Here is a 23,257-nt window from a genome sequence, read left to right on the forward strand (position 1 = left end):
ACCTAGCTAGCATTCACTATGCTACATCGATTCAGAAACTCAAAAGCGAACTACAAACCAAACCCAATGACAATTCCTCTGTACCTCAAATCATCAATCACAAGCCCCGATCAACATCAATGTATATGTATGCCCAAGTGAACACGCTACCCCCTAGACACAACCATCCCGATATCACCACCATCCAAATGCAACACTTTTTTCCTCTGTCGCAAATGCAGCACATCTCTCAGCGTAAGAAACCAGCAATTCAATCCCAGGTATTCAACAAAAATGTAAACTGTTCTCCCATAGCTCCTCCAACCCACACATTCCAGACAACTTCCATCGGTCCCAGAAGAAGGAATCTTACTCAAACACATCAGATAATAGTGTTTAATTAAGTAAAATCAACAATAAACAGTAAACAAATAAACAAACCAAGAATCAACAACCATCAGAATACATTATCACAATGTTTTACGATTCAAACATTCAGATCTCCCTTTCTTATAGCCAAATATAGCCCAGCGAACGCCACCAATCAGTGATGGCCACCTAGCGATTTTGTTGCTAGTTTTAGCATCTTTTCAGACTACCCTGACGATATACAGCTACTTTTAAAAATGTATTTGGACATTTTTATCAACTTCTGAAAAGTGACTCAAAGCATGACACAAACAATGTTCTCTGTCACCCTCAGTCACAACATCATTGCCGTGGCGACAAAAGTGCATTGTAAGTGTTGTCAGTAACAGGCGCTCAGCCCAGCCCAAGCCGCAGCGACTTTCAATGAATTGCAAATGATTGTTGGCTGTCTGTAGCAGCAGTAGTACGGGTTCGATAACCCAAACGCCAATTTATCACAAATGTTGGCCCTTGAATAGAACTTACAACATCAATCAACATATCTCAATCAAAAGTGTACTGCCAGAAGCACAGAAAAGAGTGTACCTGAACAACGGTCAAACCAATTTGAGTAACGTTATTGTGTATCCAACGTAATTATGCAGTTTTACGTTATTTCACACCAAATCTACCTGCCTCTGGCAACTGTAGAGAAATGCTATTTCTTATGTAGGTGACCAAACTATTGTTAATGGGGGGCTACAACTCAGAGTAGAGCCTGTGGGGTCCCCTACAGGATAGCTCCCGCATTACACTAATGGCCAAAACCAGCGCACACACACATGATCTCCGTTGTAGCTGAACGTTGTATGCCCGAAGAGGATTCTACGATGACGGACAGACAACTGAGCCAATGGCGGAAGACTACAGACTACACCCCAGCTGAACCAATCCAAAGATCCGATCTTCCAGAATCAACCTACTTTCTGTTCTATATATAAGTGGTGTACTGATTGTATCGGCCTCTTCTTCGTCTGCGTTTCCGTACGAACCAGCGGGAGAGCCGTAATTACGCTGTTCTAGATATCTTCACTCTGAATAAACTGTAGCTTGTCATACAATTTACCACCTTGTCTGAATCGATCCTTGACCGACTCGCCCGTCTACATATCCAAATTCTAACACAACTTACACTGAAAATTAGTAGCCAACACAGCAACTAACTCTTCCTTACTTTCAGCATTTTAATTACGACTCCATTCCCAATACATTATTCAAACAGATAATTTAGCGAACAGACATCGTCTTGCACCAAAATTCGCTTCGCTCTTATTTTAAGTTTAATTAATTAGTCTTTCAATTTGAACCAAACAAACTATTTAAAACATTCAGTTTATATCTTATACAAACACTAGCGACTATAACTTTCTAGGCAAAACATACAAATAGTTTAATTACAAACAAAAACTCTGATTTTAGTAGAAGCATTTACCGGGAATTGAACCCGGGCCTCGCGCGTTGCAGGCGAGAATTATACCACTGAACCACAAATGTACTTATGTAGATAGTTTTCACACAATCTAAGGTCACATACATTGGAATAATAACCATATTTCTCCTGATCAAAATAACTATAAGAAAGTAGTGAAGTTGTCGACGGTAGCCAGATGGAGGTATGCCGGCTGGTCATTGTCATCCTCCTCCTCGCCCGTCTGCTCCCCTCCGTCCCTCCCCGCCCTCCTCTGCTTCATGGACAGGGTATTCCTCTTCTCCATGACCTCTGACCCCAGCGAACGGTTGTCCAGACATTCCTGGATCATCTTGGCCAGATCCTGCTGCAGACGCTGGCAGTTCTCCCTGCAGGGAGGGACAAGAACGTAGGAGTTAATTACAGTATATACGGTAGATCAACATATATATCTAGCTCTAATGACCTCTGTTTACCCTACAAATGGAGAAGGACATAGAATGTAGAAGTTGATAATATAGATGTAAATATGACGTGTAGCTCTCGTGATGTACAGATGTATAGGTGAGCATTTACGTGGATTCTCAGGGCTAGATGGAGAGTTGTATTTACTCACCTACCATGACAGCTGATGAACTGTTTGTATAGAGTTTATTGCATTTATTGTAGCTGGGGATTTTAACAAAGCTAATCTGAAAACAAGGCTCCCTAAATTTTATCAGCATATTGAATGCTGGCAGCATTCTGGATCATTGCTACTCTAACTTCCTCGACGAATACAAAGCCCTCCTCCGCCCTCCTTTCGGCAAATCTGACCACGACTCCATTTTGTTTCTCCCTTCCTATAGACAGAAACAAAAACAGGAAACGCCCGTGCTCAGGTCTGTTCAACGCTGGTCCGACCAATCGGACTCCACGCTTCAAGATTGCTTCGATCACGTGGACTGGGATATGTTCCGGATAGCCTCAGACAACATTGATGTATACGCAGACTCGGTGACCGAGTTTATTTTCAAGTGCATCGGTGATGTTGTACCCACGGTGACTATTAAATCCTTTCCTAACCAGAAACTGTGGATTGATGGCAGCATTTGCGAAAAACTGAAAGCGCGAACCACTGCTTTTAATCATGGCAAGGCGACATGACTGAATACACACAGTGCAGCTATTCCCTCCGCAAGGCAATCAAACAAGCTAAGCGTCAGTATAGAGAATGTAGAAGTTGATAATATAGATGTAAATATGACGTGTAGCTCCAGTGAGGTACAGTTATAGGTTAGCATTTACAGTAGCAGGAGGATAACTCACGCTGTCGGTGGCGTTGGCAGGTTGTAGTCCTCTCCTGTTTCACCTGTCAGCCAGTAGGTCAACTCTGTGCCTTTACCCTGGCATACACACACATGCGCAATCTTCTATGATATTCAACACAGTAGACAAGAGTACTTATACAGAACAAATTAATCTGTATGATTCTATCATGACAAATGGCAAAGTGGCATGTGCCATGTCCATACCTTGAGGATAGTCTCCCCTCTCTTCTCGTACTCAAACTTGCAGTCTGTCCTCTGTAGGATGCTGATGGTGGGCTGACTGACGTGGATTCTCAGGGCTGGATGGCGAGAGACAGAGTTGTATTTTACTTACCTGCCATGACAGCTGATATGAACTGTTTGTATAGAGTTGGTATGGATATCTCTAGTGTTCCTGTAGCCTGCTTACGATGTCCCGTTGACTCCATGCTAGAGGCAGTGTTGACTGTGTCTCCAAACAGGCAGTATCTGGGCATCTTTATCCCCACCACTCCTGCTGCACAGGGGCCTAGGGAACAAGTAGTAAGCATAAAGGGGTATTGATAACAGATAGAGAGAAAGAGTGAGGAAAGTTACAGGAAGGAGGGAGAAGGAAAGAGCAGAGACCAAGGAGGCTTGATAATATAGAGAGGAGAGAGGGAGGTGTCATGAATTCAGTATTGGGACTTGGGGAGCTAGGGGTACCTGAGTGCATCCCAATGCGGATCCACACAGGTAGCCCTGGCAGGTGTCTGAGCTGGAAGGTCCCCATAAATGCCAGAATGTCCAGGGCCATGCGTGAGATGTCCACCGCGTGCCTGTTACCGTTCCGCTGCGGCAACCCCGACGCCACCATGTACGCATCACCTATGGTCTCCACCTGACACAGGACAAAAAGGAAGATTGGACTTGGTTGGACCACAACCCTAACCCTAGCCTCAACCACAACCCTAACCCTAGCCTCAACCACAACCCTAACCACAACCCTAACCCTAGCCTCAACCACAACCCTAATTCTAGTCTCAACCACAATCCTAACCCTAGCCTCAACCACAACCCTAATTCTAGTCTCAACCACAACCCTAACCCTAGCCTCAACCACAACCCTAATTCTAGCCTCAACCACAACCCTAACCCTAGCCTCAACCACAACCCTAACCCTAGCCTCAACCACAACCCTAACCCTAGCCTCAACCACAACCCTAACCCTAGCCTCAACCACAACCCTAACCCTAGCCCTAGCCTCAACCACAACCCTAACCCTAGCCTAAACAACAACCCTAACCCTAGCCTCAACCACAACCCTAACCCTAGCCTCAACCACAACCCTAATTCTAGTCTCAACCACAATCCTAACCCTAGCCTCAACCACAACCCTAATTCTAGTCTCAACCACAATCCTAACCCTAGCCTCAACCACAACTCTAATTCCAGCCTCAACCACAACCCTAACCCTAGTCTCAACTACAACCCTAACCCTAGCCTCAACCACAACCCTAACCCTAGCCTCAACCACAACCCTAACCCTAGCCTCAACCACAACCCTAACCCTAGCCTCAACCACAACCCTAACCCTAGCGTCAACCACAACCCTAACCCTAGCCTCAACCACAACCCTAATTCTAGTCTCAACCACAATCCTAACCCTAGCTTCATGTCCACATCCCAGTTCAACTCTCTCACCACAACCCTAACCAGAAACCCTAACCTAAACCACAACCCTAACCCTCAACCCTAGCTTCAACCACAACCCTAACCCTCAACCCTAGTTTCAACCACAACCCTAACCCTAACCCACAACACTAACCCTATCCCTAACCTAAACCACAACCCTAACCTAACCTTGTATACATCGTGGTGGTCGAGGATGCAGTCGAATCCCTTGTAGATATCGTTGAGCATGTCCACCACTTCCATGGGGGTGCTGTACTGGCACAGGGTGGTGAAGCCCACAATGTCGCTGAAGTACACCGTTACCTCCTCAAACAGCTCCGGCTCCACAATGCCCGTCTCCTTCAGAGAACGCACCACAGGACTGGAGAGAGATGGAGAGAAGTAATTTGCTGGTCTTAAAGTGGTTTTCTGGTTGTGCAGTCTGGCAAAGACCTTCTGGTCAAAACATTGCACTTAATAAAACAACAGGAGCATTGAATTGTGTTTGGATATGTTTATTTTTGTTGTTGTTGTTGACTGACCCAGGCAGCAGCATAAAGTTGAGGCAGTCGGCCCTGTCTCTCTCAGCCTTGTACAGCGCCGTCCTCTCCTCCACCAGATGCTCCAGGTTCCTGGAGTACATCTGTAGACGACGGATCAGGTTGTCCATGTAACTCTCATTAGCTTGGTTGTGCAGGTTACTGTGAAGAACAGAAGAAAGGATCAGTCATACACACACACACATACACGCATACACACACACACCACTTTTCCAGGTGGTGTTGCCCTTGTAGGTGTTGCCCTTGTGAGCTGTTTCTCAAATGTCTCTCTACAGTAATTAAATATGAATGTTATTTTGAAGCACTGCAAACCATAACCATGCTCCCTCTCACTCATACCTCTACAACTCCATTTTGACCATTTATTATGTTACAGAGATATTTTACCATCTTTGTACAATGTCCAGTCTCTTGACAACAAGATAGACGAAATTCGAGCAAGGGTTGCCTTCCAGAGAGACATCAGAGATTGTAACATTCTCTGTTTCATGGAAACATGGCTCACTCAGGATATGTTATCAGAGTCGGTACAGCTAAATCAAATCAAATTTATTTGTCACATACACATGGTTAGCAGATGTTAATGCGAGTGTAGCGAAATGCTTGTGCTTCTAGTTCCGACAATGCAGTAATAACGAACAAGCTACCCGGTTTCTTCACGCATCGCGCAGACAGAAACTAACATCTCTCTGGTAAGAAGAAGGGCGGGGGTGTATGCCTCATGATTAACGATTTGTGGTGTGATCATAACAACATACAGGAACACAAATCCTTTTGTTCACCTGACCTAGAATTCCTTAGTCAAATGCCGACCGCATTATCTTCCAATATAATTCTCTTAAATTATAGTCACGGCCGTGTATATCCTCTCAAGCAGATACCTGGATGGCCCTGAAAGAACTTCACTGAACTCTATGTAAACTGGAAACCATATATCCTGAGGCTGCATTTATTTTAGCTGGTGATTTTAAAAAGCTAATCTGGAAACAAGGCTCCCTAAATTTTATCAGCATATCGAATGCGCGACTCGAGCTGGCAGAATTCTGGATCATTGCTACTATAACTTCCGCGACGCATACAAAGCCCTCCCCCGCCCTCCTTTCGGCAAATCTGACCACGACTCCATTTTGTTGCTCCCTGCCTATAGACAGAAACTAAAACAGGAAACGCCCGTGCTCAGGTCTGTTCAACACTGGTCCGACCAATCGGATTCCACGCTTCAAGATTGCTTTGATCACGTGGACTGGGTTATGTTCCGGATAGCCCCAGACAGCATTGATGTATACACTGACTCAGGGAGCGAGTTTATTATCAAGTGCATTGGTGATTTTGTACCCACGTTGACTATTAAAACCTTCCCTAACCAGAAACCGTGAATTGATGGCAGCATTCGCGCAAAACTGAAAGAGCGAACCACTGCTTTTAATCATGGCAAGGCGACCAGAAACAGGACTGAATACAAACAGTGTAGCTATTCCCTCCACAAGGCAATCAAACAAGCAAAGCGTCAGTATAGAGACAAAGTACAGTCGGAATTCAATGGCTCAAACACGAGACATATGTGGCAGGGTCTACAGTCAATCACGGATTACAAAAAGAAAACCAGCCCTATCGCGGACACCGACGCCTCGCTCCCAAACAAATTAAACAACTTCTTTGCTCGTGGCCAACATGTGGCCAACATGAGTAAAGCATTTAAACGTGTTAACTCTCGCAGGGCTGCCACTGCCTGTTCACCCCGCTATGATCCAGAAGTCGAGGTCAGTACAGGTGCATCATCCCTTTACACTTTACACTTGTGTGTTTAAGGTAGTTGTTGCGAAATTGTTAGATTACTTGTTAGATATTACTGCACTGTCGGAACTAGAAGCACAAGCATTTCGCTACACTCGCATTAACATCTGCTAAGCATGTGAATGTGACCAGTAAAATTTGATTTGATTCTACAATTTTCTGATAAAATGCCCTGGCAAGTGTTTAGCTCTATCCAATAAAATAGAGATAAAAGTAGGTAGCTGGTACCTGAATATCTTCCCCAGTGAGCTCTCTATCTTCTTAAAGTCAGGCCTTCGCTCTGGGTCCTCATCCCAGCACATCTTCATCAGCATGTACATCTGTGGGCATGAAAGAAAAAACACAAGTGGATTTTAGTGTCTGTCTCTGTCTCTCACTCTCACTCTCTCACTCTCACTTAAACAAACGGCAATCTTACCTCCAAATCCTTTTCTCCTGCAGTCTCAACATTCAGATCAGGTCTGAAATAGATTTCGCTGGGGTATTGCACTCTGGCCATTTTTTCTGATGAAGACAGAACAACATGTGAGCGTCTTGTTTTTCTGCTACCCTACGTGGCACTCAACTGAACAATGCTACATTTGGGGGGTCAATAATTCCCCAGAATTAAATGCAGCACCACATCAAAGTGACAAATTCTAAACAAGGGTGACTACAGTATAGTGAAACTGATGCATTGATTCTGTTGCAAGTTTCTATATAAAGTGTTATATATGAATGTGTTTTACCTGCGCGGTCGGAGCAGGCCTGGGTGTAAAAGGTGCTCCTCCTGAGAACTATCTCCTGGGCGATAATGGCAAAACTGTAGACATCCCCCTTCTGGGAGATCCCCTGTCTACGCAGGTGCTCTGGAGCTGTCCACAGGTCTGATGGATAGAGAGGGCCAGATAAAGGGGGGGGGGGGGGAGAAGGGAGTGGAAGGATGGAGAATAGAGTGAGGGGATACGGGATAGGGGAGGATAGGTAAAAGAAAGTAGCTAAAAAAAATAAGAGGACATATCCTAATACAGACAGACCTCAAGGGATGTGTATGGCATGAATGCTAACTATGCTAGCAAGCTAGACCTACAGGAGAAATAGTTCCTACCTCTGCCTGGGTCTAGAATGGTGTTGCAGCCAAAATCAGTGATCTTGACCACCATGCGGTTGTCCACCACACAGTTAGTGGACTTGAGACGGCCGTGGACCTGGATGTCACTGGAGTGGAGGTAGGACATACCCTGTGGAGATGAAGGAGGTTTTGTCTTTCAACTTACTGTATTTTAATGACTCAATGTTGCCAAACGGATCGAAGCACTTTCAGAAATGTATATCAATATTGACTAGATCAAAATTCTTGTCTAAGGTTCCAGCTTGGGGTCAGGTCATCTCACAGGTCATCTTGAGTTGACATCTTCTGAGCTCATACAAACCAACAGCAGACTAGAGTTGTTGCCAGCTCACCTTAGCGATGTCGTACATGACAGAGATCTTAAACTCCCAGTCCATGAAGGTTTCCTCCGGGTACGAGATCTTGTCATTCAGCACATACTGAGGAAGAGGATGAAAAGTCAAAGTGTGTGTGTGCATGCGTGTGTGCATGCATGTGGCCGTTTGCGTGTGTGTTTCTCACCCTTAGGGATCCTCTCTCACAGTACTCGAACACCCCAAACACACCATGATCATACTTGACTGTGCCGTAGAACTTAGTCAGGTTGTAGTAGTCAATACGCAAAAGCTGTAAATCAGGAAGGATAGGTATGATAAGTAATAGGAGTTATAATCAAATCTAATACAAAAACAAAAATAATAAGATACCACATGAACACACATAAAAATGCATACTTGATACACTTAAGTAGCCTACACTACGTTGACAGACTTGCTGTGTAATCGATGACTCACCGAGTTGAGTTCTATCCTCTGACTCTCATTAAAGTTCCAGTCCGAATGGTTCAACTCCTTCAGGATCACAATCTGAAACCATGACAACAACCGTAGCATTAGTACACTGACCTCTATCACCATGACAACAGGAGAATTAGTACACCTGACCTCCGAAACCATGACAACAGCAGTTGAGTCAGTACACCTGACCTTCATCACCATGACAACAACAATAGACTCAATGCATCTGACTTCCATATCCAGCTCCCTCAAGATCCTGCTTCAAGTGTCAAAGTGAAGGACTTGACGAGTCTATGGAGTCTGGCAACATGAGACTACAATACACCTGACAAGACCACTGATGCAGCACTCCATCACTTTCCTTCTTGGTCAATATGCCAGTACACAACCTGGAGATGTGTTAGGTCATTATCCTGTTAACCCACGACTGCTTGGCCATGCGCGCCTCTAACTCAATCATCAAGTTTGCAGACGACACAACAGTAGTGGGGCTGATCGCCAACAACGACGAGACAGCCTACAGGGAGGAGGTGAGGGCACTCAGAGTGTGGTGTCAGGAAAACAACCTCTCACTCAACGTCAACAAAGCAAAGGAGATGATCGTGGACTTCAGGAAACAGCAGAGGGAACACCCCCTTATCCACAACGAAGGGAAAGCAGTGGAGAGGGTGGAAAGTTTTAAGTTCCTGGGCGTACACATCACGGACAAACTGAAATGGTCCACCCACACAGACAGCGTGGTGAAGAAGGCGCAGCAGAGCGTCTTCATCCTCAGGAAGCTAAAGAAATTTGGCTTGTCACCCAAAACACTGACAAACTTTTACAGATGCACAGTCGAGAGCATCCTGTTGGGCTGTACCACCGCCTGGTACGGCAACTGTACCGCCCTCAACCGCAAGGCTCTCCAGAGGGTGGTGCGGTCTGCACAACGCATCACAGAGGGCAAACTACCTGCCCTCCATGACACCTACAGCACCCGATGTCACAGGAAAGCCAAAAAGATCATCAAGGACATTGACCAACCGAGCCACTGCCTGTTCACACCGCTGTCATCCAGAAGTCGAGGTCAGTACAGGTGCATCAAAGCTGGGACCGAGAGATTGAAAAAAAGCTTCTATCTCAAGGCCATCAGAATGCTAATCAGCAATCACTAACTCAGAGAGGCTGCTGCCTACATTGAGACCCAATCACTGGGCACTTTAATAAATTGATCACTAGTCACTTTAAAAAATACAAATAACTTTGTAACATTGTAAAGAGTTTAAACACTGTTTTCCATGCTTCCAACCATAAACAATTCATGAACATACACCTCTGGAACGGTCGTTAAGACACTAACAGCTTACAGACGGTAGGCAATTAAGGTCACAGTTATGAAAACTTAGGACACTAAAGAGGCCTTTCTACTGACTCTGAAAACACCAAAAGAAAGATGTACAGGGTCCCTGCTCATCTGCGTGAATGTGCCTTAGGCATGCTGCAAGTAGGCATGAGGACTGCAGATGTGACCAGGGCAATAAATTGCAATGTCCGTACTGTGAGACGCCTAAGACTGCGCTACAGGGAGACAGGACAGACAGCTGATCATCCTCGCAGTGGCAGACCATGTGTAACAACACCTGCACAGGATTGGTACATCCGAACATCACACTTGCGGGACAGGTACAGGATGGCAACAGCAACTGCCCAAGTTACACCAGGAACGCACAATCCCTCCATCAGTGCTCAGACTGTCCACAATAGGCTGAGAGAGGCTGGACTGAGGGCTTGTAGGCCTGTTGTAAGGCAGGTCCTCACCAGACAACACCGGCAACAACGTCGCCTATGGGCAAAACCCACAGTCGCTGGACCAGACAGGCCTGGCAAAAAAGTGCTCTTCACTGATGAGTCACGGTTTTGTCTCACCAGGGTTGATAGTCGGATTCGCGTTTATCGTCGAAGGAATGAGCGTTACACCGAGGCCTGTACTCTGGAGCGGGATGGATTTGGAGGTGGAGGGTCCATCATGGTCTGGGGCGGTGTGTCACAGCATCATTGGACTGAGTTTGTTGTCATCTCAACGCTGTGCGTTACAGGGAAGACTTCCTCCTCCCTCATGTGGTACCCTTCCTGCAGGCTCATCCTGACATGACTCTCTAGCATGACAATGCCACCAGCCATACTGCTCGTTCTGTGCATGATTTCCTGCAATACAGGAATGTCAGTGTTCTGCCATGGCCAGTGAAGAGCCCGGATCTCAATCCCATTGAGCACGTCTGGGACCTGTTGGATCGGAGGGTAAGGGCTAGGGTCATTCACCCCAGAAATGTCTGGGAACTTGCAGGTGCCTTGGTGGAAGAGTGGGGTAACATCTCACAGCAAGAACTGGAAAATCTGGTGCAGTCCATGAGGAGGAGATGCACTGCAGTACTTAATGCAGCTGGTGGCCACAGCAGATACTGACTGTTACTTTTGATTTGGACCCCTCCTTTGTTCAGGGACACATTATTTCATTTTTGTTAGTCACATGTCTGTGGAACTTGTTCAGTTTATGTCTCAGATGTTGAATCTTGTTATGTTCATACAAATATTTACACATGTTAAGTTTGCTGAAAATAAATGCAGTTGACAGTGAGAGGACGTTTATTTTTTTGCTGAGTTTATAGACTGTATTTTATACCATCTACTGCACCTTGCCTATGCCCCTCGGCCATCGGTCATCCATATACTTATGTACATATTCTCATTCACCCCTTTAGATTTGTGTGTATTTGGTTCTTGTTGGGGAATTGTTAGATATTACTGCACTGCCGGAACTAGAAGCACAAGCATTTCACTACACTCGCATTAACATCTGTTAACCATGTGACCAATCAAATTTGTATTGATTTTGATTTGAAAAATAAATGATAGTCCCACTAAGCCCAAACCAGATGGGATGGTGTATCGCTGCCGAATGCTGGTAGCCATGCTGGTTAAGTGTGCCTTCAGTTCTAAATCAATTACAGACAGTGTCAACAGCAAAGCACTCCCACACCATAACACCACCTCCTCTGGGAAATACACATGTGGAGATCATCCGTTCACCCACACCGCGTCTCACAAAGACACGGCAGTTGGAACCAAACATCTCCAATTTGGAACCTAGACCAAAGGACACATTTCCACCAGTCTAATGTCCATTGCTCGTGTTTCTTGGCCCAAGGAAGTCTCTCCTTATCAGTGTCCTTTAATAGTGGTTTCTTTGCAGGAATTCAACCATAAAGGCCTGATTCACGCAGTCTCCTCTGAACAGTTGATGCTGAGATGTGTCTTTTTCTTGAACTCTGTGAAGCATTTATTTGGGCTGCAATTTCTGAGGCTGGTAATGAACTTATCCTCTGCAGCAGTTATAACTCTGGGTCCTTTCCTGTGGCGGTCCTCATGAGATCCAGTTTCATCATAGCGCTTGATGGTTTTTGCGACTGCACTTGAAGAAACTTTCAACGTTTTTGAAAGAAACTTTCAACGTATTGACTGACCTTCATGTCTTAAAGTAATGATGGACTGTCATTTCTCTTTGCTTATTTGAGCTGTTCTTGCCATAATATGGACTTGGTCTTTTACCAAATAGGGCTATCTTCTGTATACCACCCCTACCTTGTCACAACACAACTGATTGACTCAAACGCATTATGAAGGAAAGAAATTCCACAAATTAACTTTTAAGAAGACACACCTGTTAATTGAAATGCATTCCAAGTGACTACCTCATGAAGCTGGTTCAGAGAATGCCAAGAGTGTGCAAAGCTGTCATCAAGGCAAAGGGTGGCTACTTTGAAGAATCTCAAATATTATGATTTGTTTAACACTTTTCTGGTTACTACATGTTTCCATATGTGTTATTTCATAGTTGTGATGTTTTCACTGTTATTCTACAATGTAGAAAAAAAAGAAAAACCCTTGAATGAGTAGGTGTGTCCAAACATTTGACCGGTAGTGTACATGGTTCTGTAGCAGTCCCAGAGCCATGGTTGTTGCTTGAACCTACATATACAGTGCATTGTGAAAGTTTTCAGACCCCTTTACTTTTCCCACATTTTGTTACATTACAGACTTAATTTTAAATGGATTAAATAAATATTTTCCCTCATCAATCTACACACAATACCCCATGATGACAAAGCAAAAACAGGTTTTTAGAAATGTTTGCAAATGTATTACACATAAAAAATTGTGGGCCTCCCAAGTGGCGCAGCGGTCTAAGGCACTGCATCAAAGTACTTCTGGCGTCACTACAGACCTGGGTTCGATCCCAGGATGTGTCACAACTAGCCATGATCAGGAGTCCCATAGGGCGGCGCAAAATTGGCCCAGCATCGTCCAGGTTAGGGGAGTGTTTGGCCTGGGGGGGCTTTACATGGCTCATCGCGCTGTAGCAACTCCTTGTCGTCAGTTGAACAATGATTCCTCTGACACATTGGGAAAGGAAAGGGGATACCTAGTCAGTTGTACAACTGAATGCATTCAACTGAAATGTGTCTTCCACATTTAACCCAACCCTTCCGAATCAATGTGGCTGGCTAAGGGGGAGGGTGTTAAGAAGTGTGGTTTTGCGGGTCATGTTTTGGAAGTCGCATTACTCAACCTTCGCCTCCCAAGCACGTTGGGTAGTTGCAGCGATGAGACAAGATCGAAATTTGGAGGAAAGGGGGTAAAATAGCAAAAATATATAAGAAAAAAATGAAATAGGTGAAGGGTAGCAAAACATTTCTGCAGCATTGAAGGTCCCCAAGAACACATTTGCCTTGGAACCACCAAGATTCTTCCTAGAGCTGGCCACAGCGTCAAACTGAGCAATCGTGGGAGAAGAGCCTTGGTTGGGGAAGTTACCAAGAACCTGATGGTCACTCTGACAGAGCTCCAGAGTTCCTCTGTGGAGATGGGATCAACTTCAAGAAGGACAACCATCTCTGCAGCACTCCACCAATCAGGCCTTTATGGAAAAGTGGCCAGACGGAAGCCACTCCTCAGTAAAAGGCACATGACAGCCCACGTGAAGTTTGCCAAAAGGCACCTAAAGGATTCTCAGACCATGAGAAACAAGATTATCTGGTCTGATGAAACCAAGATTGAACTCTTTGGCTTGAATGCAAAGCATCACTTCTGGAAGAAACCTGGCACCATCCTTATGGTGAAGCATGGTGGTGGCAGCAGCATCATGCTGTGGGGATGTTTTTCAGCGGCAGGGATTGGGAGACCAAGGGAATCAAGGGAAAACTTAACGATGAGTTGGACAAGCAGCCAACAAGTGCTCAGCATATGTGGGAACTCTCTTGACACAATGATGAAAATAATCATGGCCTCTAAACCTTCAAGCTGCATACTGGACCCTATTCCAACTAAACTACTGAAAGAGCTGCTTCCTGTGCTTGGCCCTCCTATGTTGAACATAATAAACGGCTCTCTATCCACCGGATGTGTACCAAACTCACTAAAAGTGGCAGTAATAAAGCCTCTCTTGAAAAAGCCAAACCTTGACCCAGAAAATATAAAAAACTATCGGCCTATATTGAATCTTCCATTCCTCTCAAAATTTTTTGAAAAGGCTGTTGCGCAGCAACTTACTGCCTTCCTGAAGACAAACAATGTATACGAAATGCTTCAGTCTGGTTTTAGACCCCATCACAGCACTGAGACGGCACTTGTGAAGGTGGTAAATTACATTTGAATGGCATCGGACCGAGGCTCTGCATCTGTCCTCGTGCTCCTAGACCTTAGTGCTGCTTTTGATACCATCGATCACCACATTCTTTTGGAGAGATTGGAAACCCAAATTGGTCTACACGGACAAGTTCTGGCCTGGTTTAGATCTTATCTGTCAAATCCAAATCAACTGTAAATTTCGGTGTTCCTCAAGGTTCCGTTTTAGAACCACTATTGTTTTCACTATATATTTTACCTCTTGGGGATGTTATTCGAAAACATAATGTTAACTTTCACTGCTATGTGGATGACACACAGCTGTACATTTCAATGAAACATGGTGAAGCCCCAAAATTGCCCTTGCTAGAAGCATGTGTTTCATACATAAGGAAGTGGATGGCTGCAAACTTTCTACTTTTAAACTCGGACAAAACAGAGATGCTTGTTCTAGGTCCCAAGAAACAAAGAGATCTTCTGTTGAATCTGACAATTAATCTTAATGGTTGTACAGTCGTCTCAAATAAAACTGTGAAGGACCTCGACGTTACTCTGGACCCTGATCTCTCTTTTGAAGAACATATCAAGACCATTTCAAGGACAGCTTTTTTCCATCTACATAACATTGCAAAAATCAGAAACTTTCTGTCCAAAAATGATGCAGAAAAATGTATCCATGCTTTTGTCACTTCTAGGTTAGACTACTGCAATGCTCTACTTTCCGGGCTACCCGGATAAAGCACTAAATAAACTTCAGTTGGTGCTAAATATGGCTGCTAGAATCCTGACTAGAACCAAAAAATGTGATCATATTACTCCAGTGCTAGCCTCTCTACACTGGCTTCCTGTCAAAGCAAGGGCTGATTTCAAGGTTTTACTGCTAACCTACAAAGCATTACATGGGCTTGCTCCTACCTATCTCTCTGATTTGGTCCTGCCGTACATACCTACACGTACGCTACGGTCACAAGACGCAGGCCTCCTAATTGTCCCTTTAATCCTAATTGTCCCTAGAATTTCTAAGCAAACAGCTGGAGGCAGGGCTTTCTCCTATAGAGCTCCATTTTTATGGAACGGTCTGCCTACCCATGTCAGAGACGCAAACTCGGTCTCAACCTTTAAGTCTTTACTGAAGACTCATCTCTTCAGTGGGTCATATGATTGAGTGTAGTCTGGCCCAGGAGTGGGAAGGTGAACGGAAAGGCTCTGGAGCAACGAACCGCCCTTGCTGTCTCTGCCTGGCCGGTTCCCCTCTTTCCACTGGGATTCTCTGCCTCTAACCCTATTACAGGGGCTGAGTCACTGGCTTATCAGTAATACCCAGTAATACTTTTGACTGGTACTGTATACTGTATAGTATATTTACGGCTCTGGTGGTTTTATGCAAAAGTTTGAGTTACCTTTTTGTCATAGCGTCCTTGGTGGATATTATAACTTGTGTTTTTTCTGTGGTCTTCGTCAATCTGACAAACAAACAGACAGAGACAGGTTAGAAGACGTACTGGAGTATGTGACTTAACTTTCAGGGGTTATCGCACACTGATGACAAGCTGACCTTGAGGGAGACCAGGCTGCGTTCATTGTACTCCAGCGGGGTGATGAGGTCAGAGTGCATGTGTGACCATCTCTTCCTCAGCCGGCGCTCTCTCTTGTTCCTCCTGGTAACAAATAGCAGCAAAGTATGAGAGGTCTCCCTCATTGAAATATAATTACTTGAATGGAGATCCCCATTCAAGTAAATTATATGTGATGGCTGGAACCCCATACCCCTGTTCTAGTAATTATATTTCTATGAGCGAGACCTCTCTCACACTGCGCTGCTATCTGTTATCTAACTCTTACCTGTAGAAGATGAAAGCGATGGTAGCCACCCCCACCACAGTGACAGCTAACACAATGACAATGATAGCATGCGCCTTCAGACCTGCGGGGGGCACACCGCACTAGTTAGACCTAGGCACGCACGCACACACACACACACGGTTTCGCTCGGGCATTACTACGTCTATGATACGATGAGCAGACCAATAAAAAGGACTGCGTCAGAACTGTAAAATGTCTCAATGAGTGTTCAGGCCAGGGGGTAATTGAGTTGGTATTAGTGTACATTGAATCTGGAGTTTGATCCCTCCACACCGGTTCTGTACTGGATTGTCCCATATCTATCAGGAATGACAGCTAATGATCCGTTAATGCTGCCAACTAAGCCAGTCACAACGGCTGTGGCTCATGAATTAGGGAAAAACAAGCCAGACTCAGATGCACAAGTTGAGTCGTGTGTGTGTGTGTGTGTGTGTGTGTGTGTGTGTGTGTGTGTGTGTGTGTGTGTGTGAGAGTGTGTTTGAGCACATACGCTGGGATGGAGCGTCATCTGGGAGGCTTCTGCCCCAGATGAATGATGGGTTACTGTTAACGACCTTGGTGTAGTTGTAGACGGTGTTGAATATAAATAAAGTTTCATACTGCGGAGGAGACAGGAGAGGACTTATGTTAAAACATTCACTTTGACACAATAGAATCATATGATATGCATGATAGCTGACCTACCTTGTTGTCAGTGGTAGTGTAAATGACTGAAAAATTCACATCTCTGTCCCCATAGTCATCCAGCTTGTAGTGGCCTGCAATGCCTGCATGGAAACACATACACAGAACTACACTACACAGAACTACACACACACACACACACACACAGACAGGGGCGTGCGTCATGCACCCCAAAAATCTGAGGGGGCACAAAATACGTGAGGATGGCTGAGGGGTGAAGAATTCTGCGTTTTTCAAACACCTGGAAGAGCTTTTTCCTGCAGTCTGCATTGATAAACTGAAATGGGGTCATCATTAGTTACTACAGCCACAAAGTCATAAACACTGCCTATGTCTACAACTTCTGTTCTTAAAATCTGATTTTAAACTGAAACCTAAACATAACCCTAACCTTAACCAAACTGCTAACCTTACACCTAATCTTAAATTAAGACAAATAAATAAATAAAAAATGAATTTTTACAATATGGCTTTGTGGCTGAGGTATCTAGTGGAACCACTGAAATGGCTTCTTGATAGCTAGTTGGGAGATTGGGAACCTATCTGGGCTAGCTAAAGCCAATGTCATAAAACTGCACCCACTGTCGAAAAATTGTTTCCGCTGTGTCTGACTGTGGCCTACAACGCATTTTCTATATTTGCGGGTTAAGGTCGGGTGGGGACCCTCCTTTTTTTCACTTTATCAGGCGGTTGTGGATGGGTTATTACCAATTGTGGGCGTGTGTGGATGAACAAACAGCTGACCAGCGCACCACTACTACACACATGTATACACACACACACACACACAGGTGGCCACATCTCCAGGCCACACAGCTTGATGTGTTGCTTCTTGGTCTCTTACCGTCAAAGGAAACGTTTCTGAAGTGGTTGATGTTGACTACCTCCATGGGGTTGAGCTCAGACTCAGGCTTGTTCCAGAGCTTCCTCATCACCTGACCAAACATCAGCACTGCATCATGGTACGCTGCCATATAGTCATTCATCTGGACAGAAGGCAGATTTATTGGGCCCTGGTCAAAAGTAGTACACAATATCGGGAAAAGGATGAATAGGACACCTCAGAGTACAATGATAGACGGGGCCTCAACCCAGCAGGGAGTCTCACCATCACGTTGTTGCCCAGGTCTGTGTCCACAGTATAGTTCCTAGTGTTGGGCATGGTGAGAACCAACACGTTCTTCATAGCAGGGATAGAGGACTTATTGGTGTAGTACTTATCACTGTGTGGAGTCATGGGTTCATTGTCAATGACACTGAAAACACTGGTGCTCTCAAACACTCCCTGAAGCATGGCGATTACAATATTAAACCTTTCTGAACTTTTTACAAGGAAAAATGAAAACACAAAGACAAATAACAGACTGGGGAGAGCGAGAGCATTGCAGTTCACCAGACCCAAATCAAGAGCTGTAAGGCTCTCACACACACGTGCACACACACGTACACACCCCTCTACCCACCGAGTAGTCAGCAGCGAACATGTTGTAGGTGGTGAGGATGGCGAGGGAGAGAGGGGGAGAGACACAGAGACACACCGAGAGAGAGAGGACTAACTTGTAAAGATTGATCAGGATGAAAACAACACTAGGATCATCCTCTATAGTTCCATTCTTCAGGTCCACGATGTCTTCTGGTGTCCCACACACTATGAACACTGCACAGTGAAGAGGAGAGAGTCAATGAAATAGAAATGGAGACTGTTGGTATCTGTTCACTGCCCTGTCGACAGTATGTGCAAATGCTCCCGATTTGTTAGATGTTGTGGGCTTACTTACAATTACTTGTCCTATTTTTGGAGCTTAATTCCTTTCTAAGGTCCTCTGCTTTGCTTATGACGTTTGTTTTTTTTATGTGTAAGGAAAAGTGGGCTGAAGCTGTACCCAGTGCATTGATATACCTGAAGAGGGATGGGCAGATACCATGACATCAGTATCAACATCACATCTAAGCAAATATAATAAACACAAATAAATCATCTCAAAGTCATCTAAATGTCCATTAGATTAGCATACAGAATCACATGTCTAATTCATATCCACCGTCACCCTTTTCCATCATAATTACACAAACAAGTCAGGACACCTGTGACTCAAAAGGAACTCACAGGCGACTCACAAGCGACTCACAAGTGACTCACTCACCAGAAGCAGTCCTCAGTGTTCTGCTTCTTATAGAGGGAGGCTGTGGACCACTTGGGTTTGATATCATTGTTGAAGTCCCAAAACTTGATGAAGAAGGTGGAGATCTTGCGTGCGGGGGGAAGTATGCGAGTCAGATATTCTTTGTAGTCACAGGACAGAGCAAAGCTGCCTGCTGAGATGATGGGCATTTTGAGCTCCAGACCAACCTCAAGACTGACACATAGATAGAGGGTAGAGTGTGAGGGAGAGAGAGAGAAAGCGAGAGAGAGAGAGAGAGAGAGAGGTGCAAAAGAGATAGAGAGTTAGGAGGAGGGAGGGAGGGGGGGAAAGAGAGAGAGACAAGGAGAAAGGGAGGGAAAGAGAGAGAGGGGTGTGAGAGAGAGAGAGAGAGAGAGAGAGAGAGAGAGGGGTGTGAGAGAGAGAGAGAGAGAGGGGTGTGAGAGAGAGAGAGAGAGAGAGAGAGAGAGAGAGAGAGAGAGAAAGAGAGAGAGAGAGTGAGAGAGAGAGAGAGAGAGAGCGATATATAGAGGTAAGTAAAAGGGATAGAAAGGGATATGGTGTCACAACAACACAAATCATATCAAATCCACACTTACTCAACCATCTGAAAGGTTGCATAGGTGCAGGTGGGCCCCAGGAGAGCACAGCCCACCTCCCCTGTCCTCTAAAACAGAGGAGAAGCAGCTTAGATATGTGAATATTTGAGCGACACAGTATGTGTTTGTGTTTCTGCGTGCGTGTGTGAGGTGGTTAACACTCACATTTAGGTTCTTCACGGTCTCCACCACCTCACAGGTGCTGCTTCGACAGCCTTTATTGCTGTACAAACTAGTCTCGAGCCCTCGAAAGTTGGCAGTCAGGTTGCGCTTCACTCCTTGGCAAAGACAGTGCCAATACACCATAATGATGAAAACACAGATTGTGGACCCACAGATAGTGATTAAGCCAAAGAACATCAACACTTAATGACAGCTATAACACAGTGTAGGCCTAGGATATCCTTATAAACCAGGGCTCTTCAACCTTTTCTTGCTCAGGGACCCCTGCCCAGGGACCCCCATCATATGTTAGCAAAACATGTTTTTTCCCATGTCTTCTCTTATCATCTGGTGAATGACAATGGCAAGGTCAAGTAATAAACATGTTTTTATTAATAGATTTGTTAATCAACCTCCCCATTCCCAACATTATAATTGCAAGAAGTGTAAACTCTAACATAGACTAATAGCATTTCGCTGCACCTGCGATAACATTTAAAAATACGAGTATGAGACCAATATCAAATCAAATCAAAATCAAATCAAATTTATTTATATAGCCCTTCGTACATCAGCTGATATCTCAAAGTGCTGTACAGAAACCCAGCCTAAAACCCCAAACAGCAAGCAATGCAGGTGTAGAATTATTTTATTTTTATATTATCATTATTATTATTTTTTTAACTACAACGGTATCTCCAAACACATGTTCACTAATAGCAGCTGTTTAGCTGGTTAAACAAAGGTTAGCAATGTGTTGGCAAAAATGAATGTCCAAGTCAAGAAAGCTTGCCAGCAGCCAGCGGCACTTGCAGGAAGTAGATTGGGGTGGGGGTGCGAGGAGTGGGGGGGATTTTTGCCCGCACTGAAGGAGGACTAGTAAAGGCCCAGTGCACTACTTTTGTGTTTTAAAAAATGTACTAAATGTTTGAGTGTTTACGAGCATTTGTAACTTGAGTCTGATAATTATCTGTACAAAACAGTTGATCTGATAATACTTGTGGAAATTCTTTGCAAATGCAATTTATTTATATGTGAAAACTGAAACGGTCTATTCATTCAACCAGAGCCACATTTTCACACTGGTCCCCTGTGGGAATGGAACCCACAACCCTAACATTGCAAGCACCATGCTCTACCAACTGAGCCACACCATCACATCACATCATCACAAACCACTTGATGTCTCAATATACTCATTTACTGTATTGTGCATTGTTATTCTTCATGGTGATGGAAAGCCTACAGGTACAAACCTAGATGACCACCAGCCTATGTATAATACAGTAATGTACATTTACATTAAGTAGTTTGTAAGGATGGTAAATGAATACTGCACAAAAAGTGGTTGTTCTAATGTTATTTGAAAAATAAAAATATTTAATTTGATGTGGATGTTTGTGTCTTTGCCCAAAACGTTGCACTTATTGATGTAAAGGCCCCCTTTACACTACTTTTATAATTCTGATTTATCAGAGCTCAGCACCCCTACTTCCAGCGGCTATGCTCCAGTGAGTGTAATTAGTAGACTCCCTGCAGTACCCTGGTTGAATACCCCTAAAAACCTATGTTGTTGTTGTTTTATATCCTGCCCTATTAGTGCTTGCATACTACCAATTAAGGGGGGGATCAGCCACAGTTGGACATGAACCAGCAACCTTGTGTCATCTCACTATTCATTTGCAGTTGTACAATTCTGATTCCATTTACCATTTGGACAGCAGGTGAGTTCAGCGTCGTGCTGTATCGCACGTTCCACAGCACCACGGACAAACTTCATACTCCAGGGAGAGACGTCGTCATCCAGCAGAACCACGTTCATCATGATTCCATCCAGACATGGTGGATAGGTCGCCTCGCATCGTCCTACGATCAGCACCAGCCAGCAGACCCACAGCGACAAACCTCTATAAGCCATTCTGAGGACTGTAACAACTTTTCACAAAGTGAGTCTGGATTTTCCAGCCTCGACGGCTTGTTCTCTTGTCAATTCTTTTGAGATGTTCAATTACAAGGCATTTGAGCTGTGGGTTGGCAAAATCCAATTGCCAGAAATGTTCTACTAATTCCAAAAAGTTCAAACTTAACAAAAAAGATTGTTACTTGTCACCCCTTTTGATTCTGTATTCCAAATATCTCAATATTCTGACGCTATATTCCTTTCATATGTTCCATTCAGTCCAGACACTTTTTCCAGTTTGAAAAGAAAACATAAAATCTGTGTGCAAAAACCTATGAAGGCTATGAAAATGTAGCTCTCAGAATGTCCCAATGTTTTTTTTAAATGTAATGACTGACTATGACTTGACTGCTTTGTTTTAAAAAAAAGATATGTGGATTTACACACCTGCTTTGTTCCTCTTAGATTTGGCAACTCACGTGTGCTTTCCTAACGCACCTGTTAATGAACAACTGGAATCAACACACAGCCTGAGGGAGGTGGTCAGACAATAATAACCTTCTCACCATTGTTCCAAGGTCCATCAAAACCAATAATCACACACACTTCACATCATCAGGGATCGTGTCAATTCCAGTCAGTTCAAGAAGTACACTGGAATTGGGTTTGCTTTCTGAATTGCCCTTAACCCTGCACATCACACAACCACAATACACACAGTCCAGTACACAGCCATAGGCCTGTAGAGGGCATGTAGGCCTATGGGGCAGTGGGAATTACTGGGGGCCAGGGAAGGCTAAATAATTTCTATAAAATGTCATTTGTACTGCTACAGTGGTAAATATGAAAATAAAACTATTCCAAATGAAATCGGAAACATTCCACCTCTGTGTCATGATGTAAAGAGAATAATAATAATGTATTCCAGCATGTATTCAGGTGTCCTTTAGTCAGCAAGACGCATCAATTCATTCAGGCTACAAGAGTGTAGACCTAATGACATTTGCCGAATGTCCTTACACTTATTGGTGTTTTGTAACAAATGTATCTTTCCCTTCATCTTGGACAAATACGCGCAGATAGCCTACTTTTTGGGGTGATTTGTTTGACAGTAAGATGAAAACATCATGACTTTATGTACCGTTTTCTTAGCTGAAGAGCTACCACTCCAACTTAACTTCGAACAATGGTAAAACAGGAAATTAGGGTTTCTAATTGCAAAGCTAATTCTAAATTCTACATTCTGTTTCAAATGGCAGCCGAGATAAG

The 23,257-nt window shown here is 44.3% G+C and overlaps 1 protein-coding gene and 1 long non-coding RNA gene across 3 annotated transcripts; one reads left to right on the top strand and one right to left on the bottom strand.

Moving 5' to 3' along the window:
* Nucleotides 1–1,547: 1,547 nt before the first annotated feature.
* On the bottom strand, nucleotides 1,548–22,032 carry gucy2cb (guanylate cyclase 2Cb). 2 transcript variants are annotated; one of them, XM_031835324.1, is made up of 27 exons: nucleotides 21,799–22,032; nucleotides 20,092–20,204; nucleotides 19,927–19,994; nucleotides 19,331–19,543; nucleotides 18,965–19,086; nucleotides 18,744–18,843; nucleotides 18,295–18,409; nucleotides 18,031–18,172; nucleotides 17,187–17,269; nucleotides 16,993–17,101; nucleotides 16,482–16,563; nucleotides 16,195–16,297; nucleotides 16,040–16,102; nucleotides 8,976–9,047; nucleotides 8,704–8,808; nucleotides 8,535–8,621; nucleotides 8,179–8,311; nucleotides 7,820–7,957; nucleotides 7,510–7,595; nucleotides 7,320–7,411; nucleotides 5,280–5,438; nucleotides 5,062–5,119; nucleotides 3,790–3,964; nucleotides 3,515–3,613; nucleotides 3,310–3,404; nucleotides 3,104–3,180; nucleotides 1,548–2,184 (listed from the first exon to the last, which is right to left on the bottom strand). In XM_031835324.1, exons 1-27 carry the CDS (start codon nucleotides 22,004–22,006, stop codon nucleotides 1,959–1,961), a joined length of 3,123 nt encoding a protein of 1,040 aa, XP_031691184.1. In that variant the 5' UTR covers nucleotides 22,007–22,032; the 3' UTR covers nucleotides 1,548–1,958. The 2 variants fall into 2 exon arrangements, with proteins under 2 accessions (XP_031691184.1, XP_020351279.1); XM_020495690.2 differs by having other exon boundaries at nucleotides 4,927–5,119.
* Nucleotides 21,923–22,865, top strand: LOC116376175 (uncharacterized). The gene is made up of 2 exons (XR_004211572.1): nucleotides 21,923–22,034; nucleotides 22,454–22,865. It is a non-coding gene; the product is annotated as an uncharacterized LOC116376175 (long non-coding RNA).
* Nucleotides 22,866–23,257: the final 392 nt, after the last annotated feature.

This window comes from Oncorhynchus kisutch, linkage group LG11, assembly GCF_002021735.2.
Source record: "Oncorhynchus kisutch isolate 150728-3 linkage group LG11, Okis_V2, whole genome shotgun sequence".
In the NCBI taxonomy this organism is placed as follows: Eukaryota; Metazoa; Chordata; class Actinopteri; order Salmoniformes; family Salmonidae; genus Oncorhynchus; species Oncorhynchus kisutch.

Coding starts and splice junctions, on each gene's coding strand:
- gucy2cb (XM_020495690.2), bottom strand. CDS start 22,006: ATGGCTTATAGAGGTTTGTCGCTGTGGGTCTGCTGGCTGGTGCTGATC. Junction 17,102..17,186: donor ACACTACCACTGACAACAAG/GTAGGTCAGCTA, acceptor TCTCCTCCGCAG/TATGAAACTTTATTTATATT. Junction 16,564..16,992: donor AGATGACGCTCCATCCCAGC/GTATGTGCTCAA, acceptor TGCCCCCCGCAG/GTCTGAAGGCGCATGCTATC.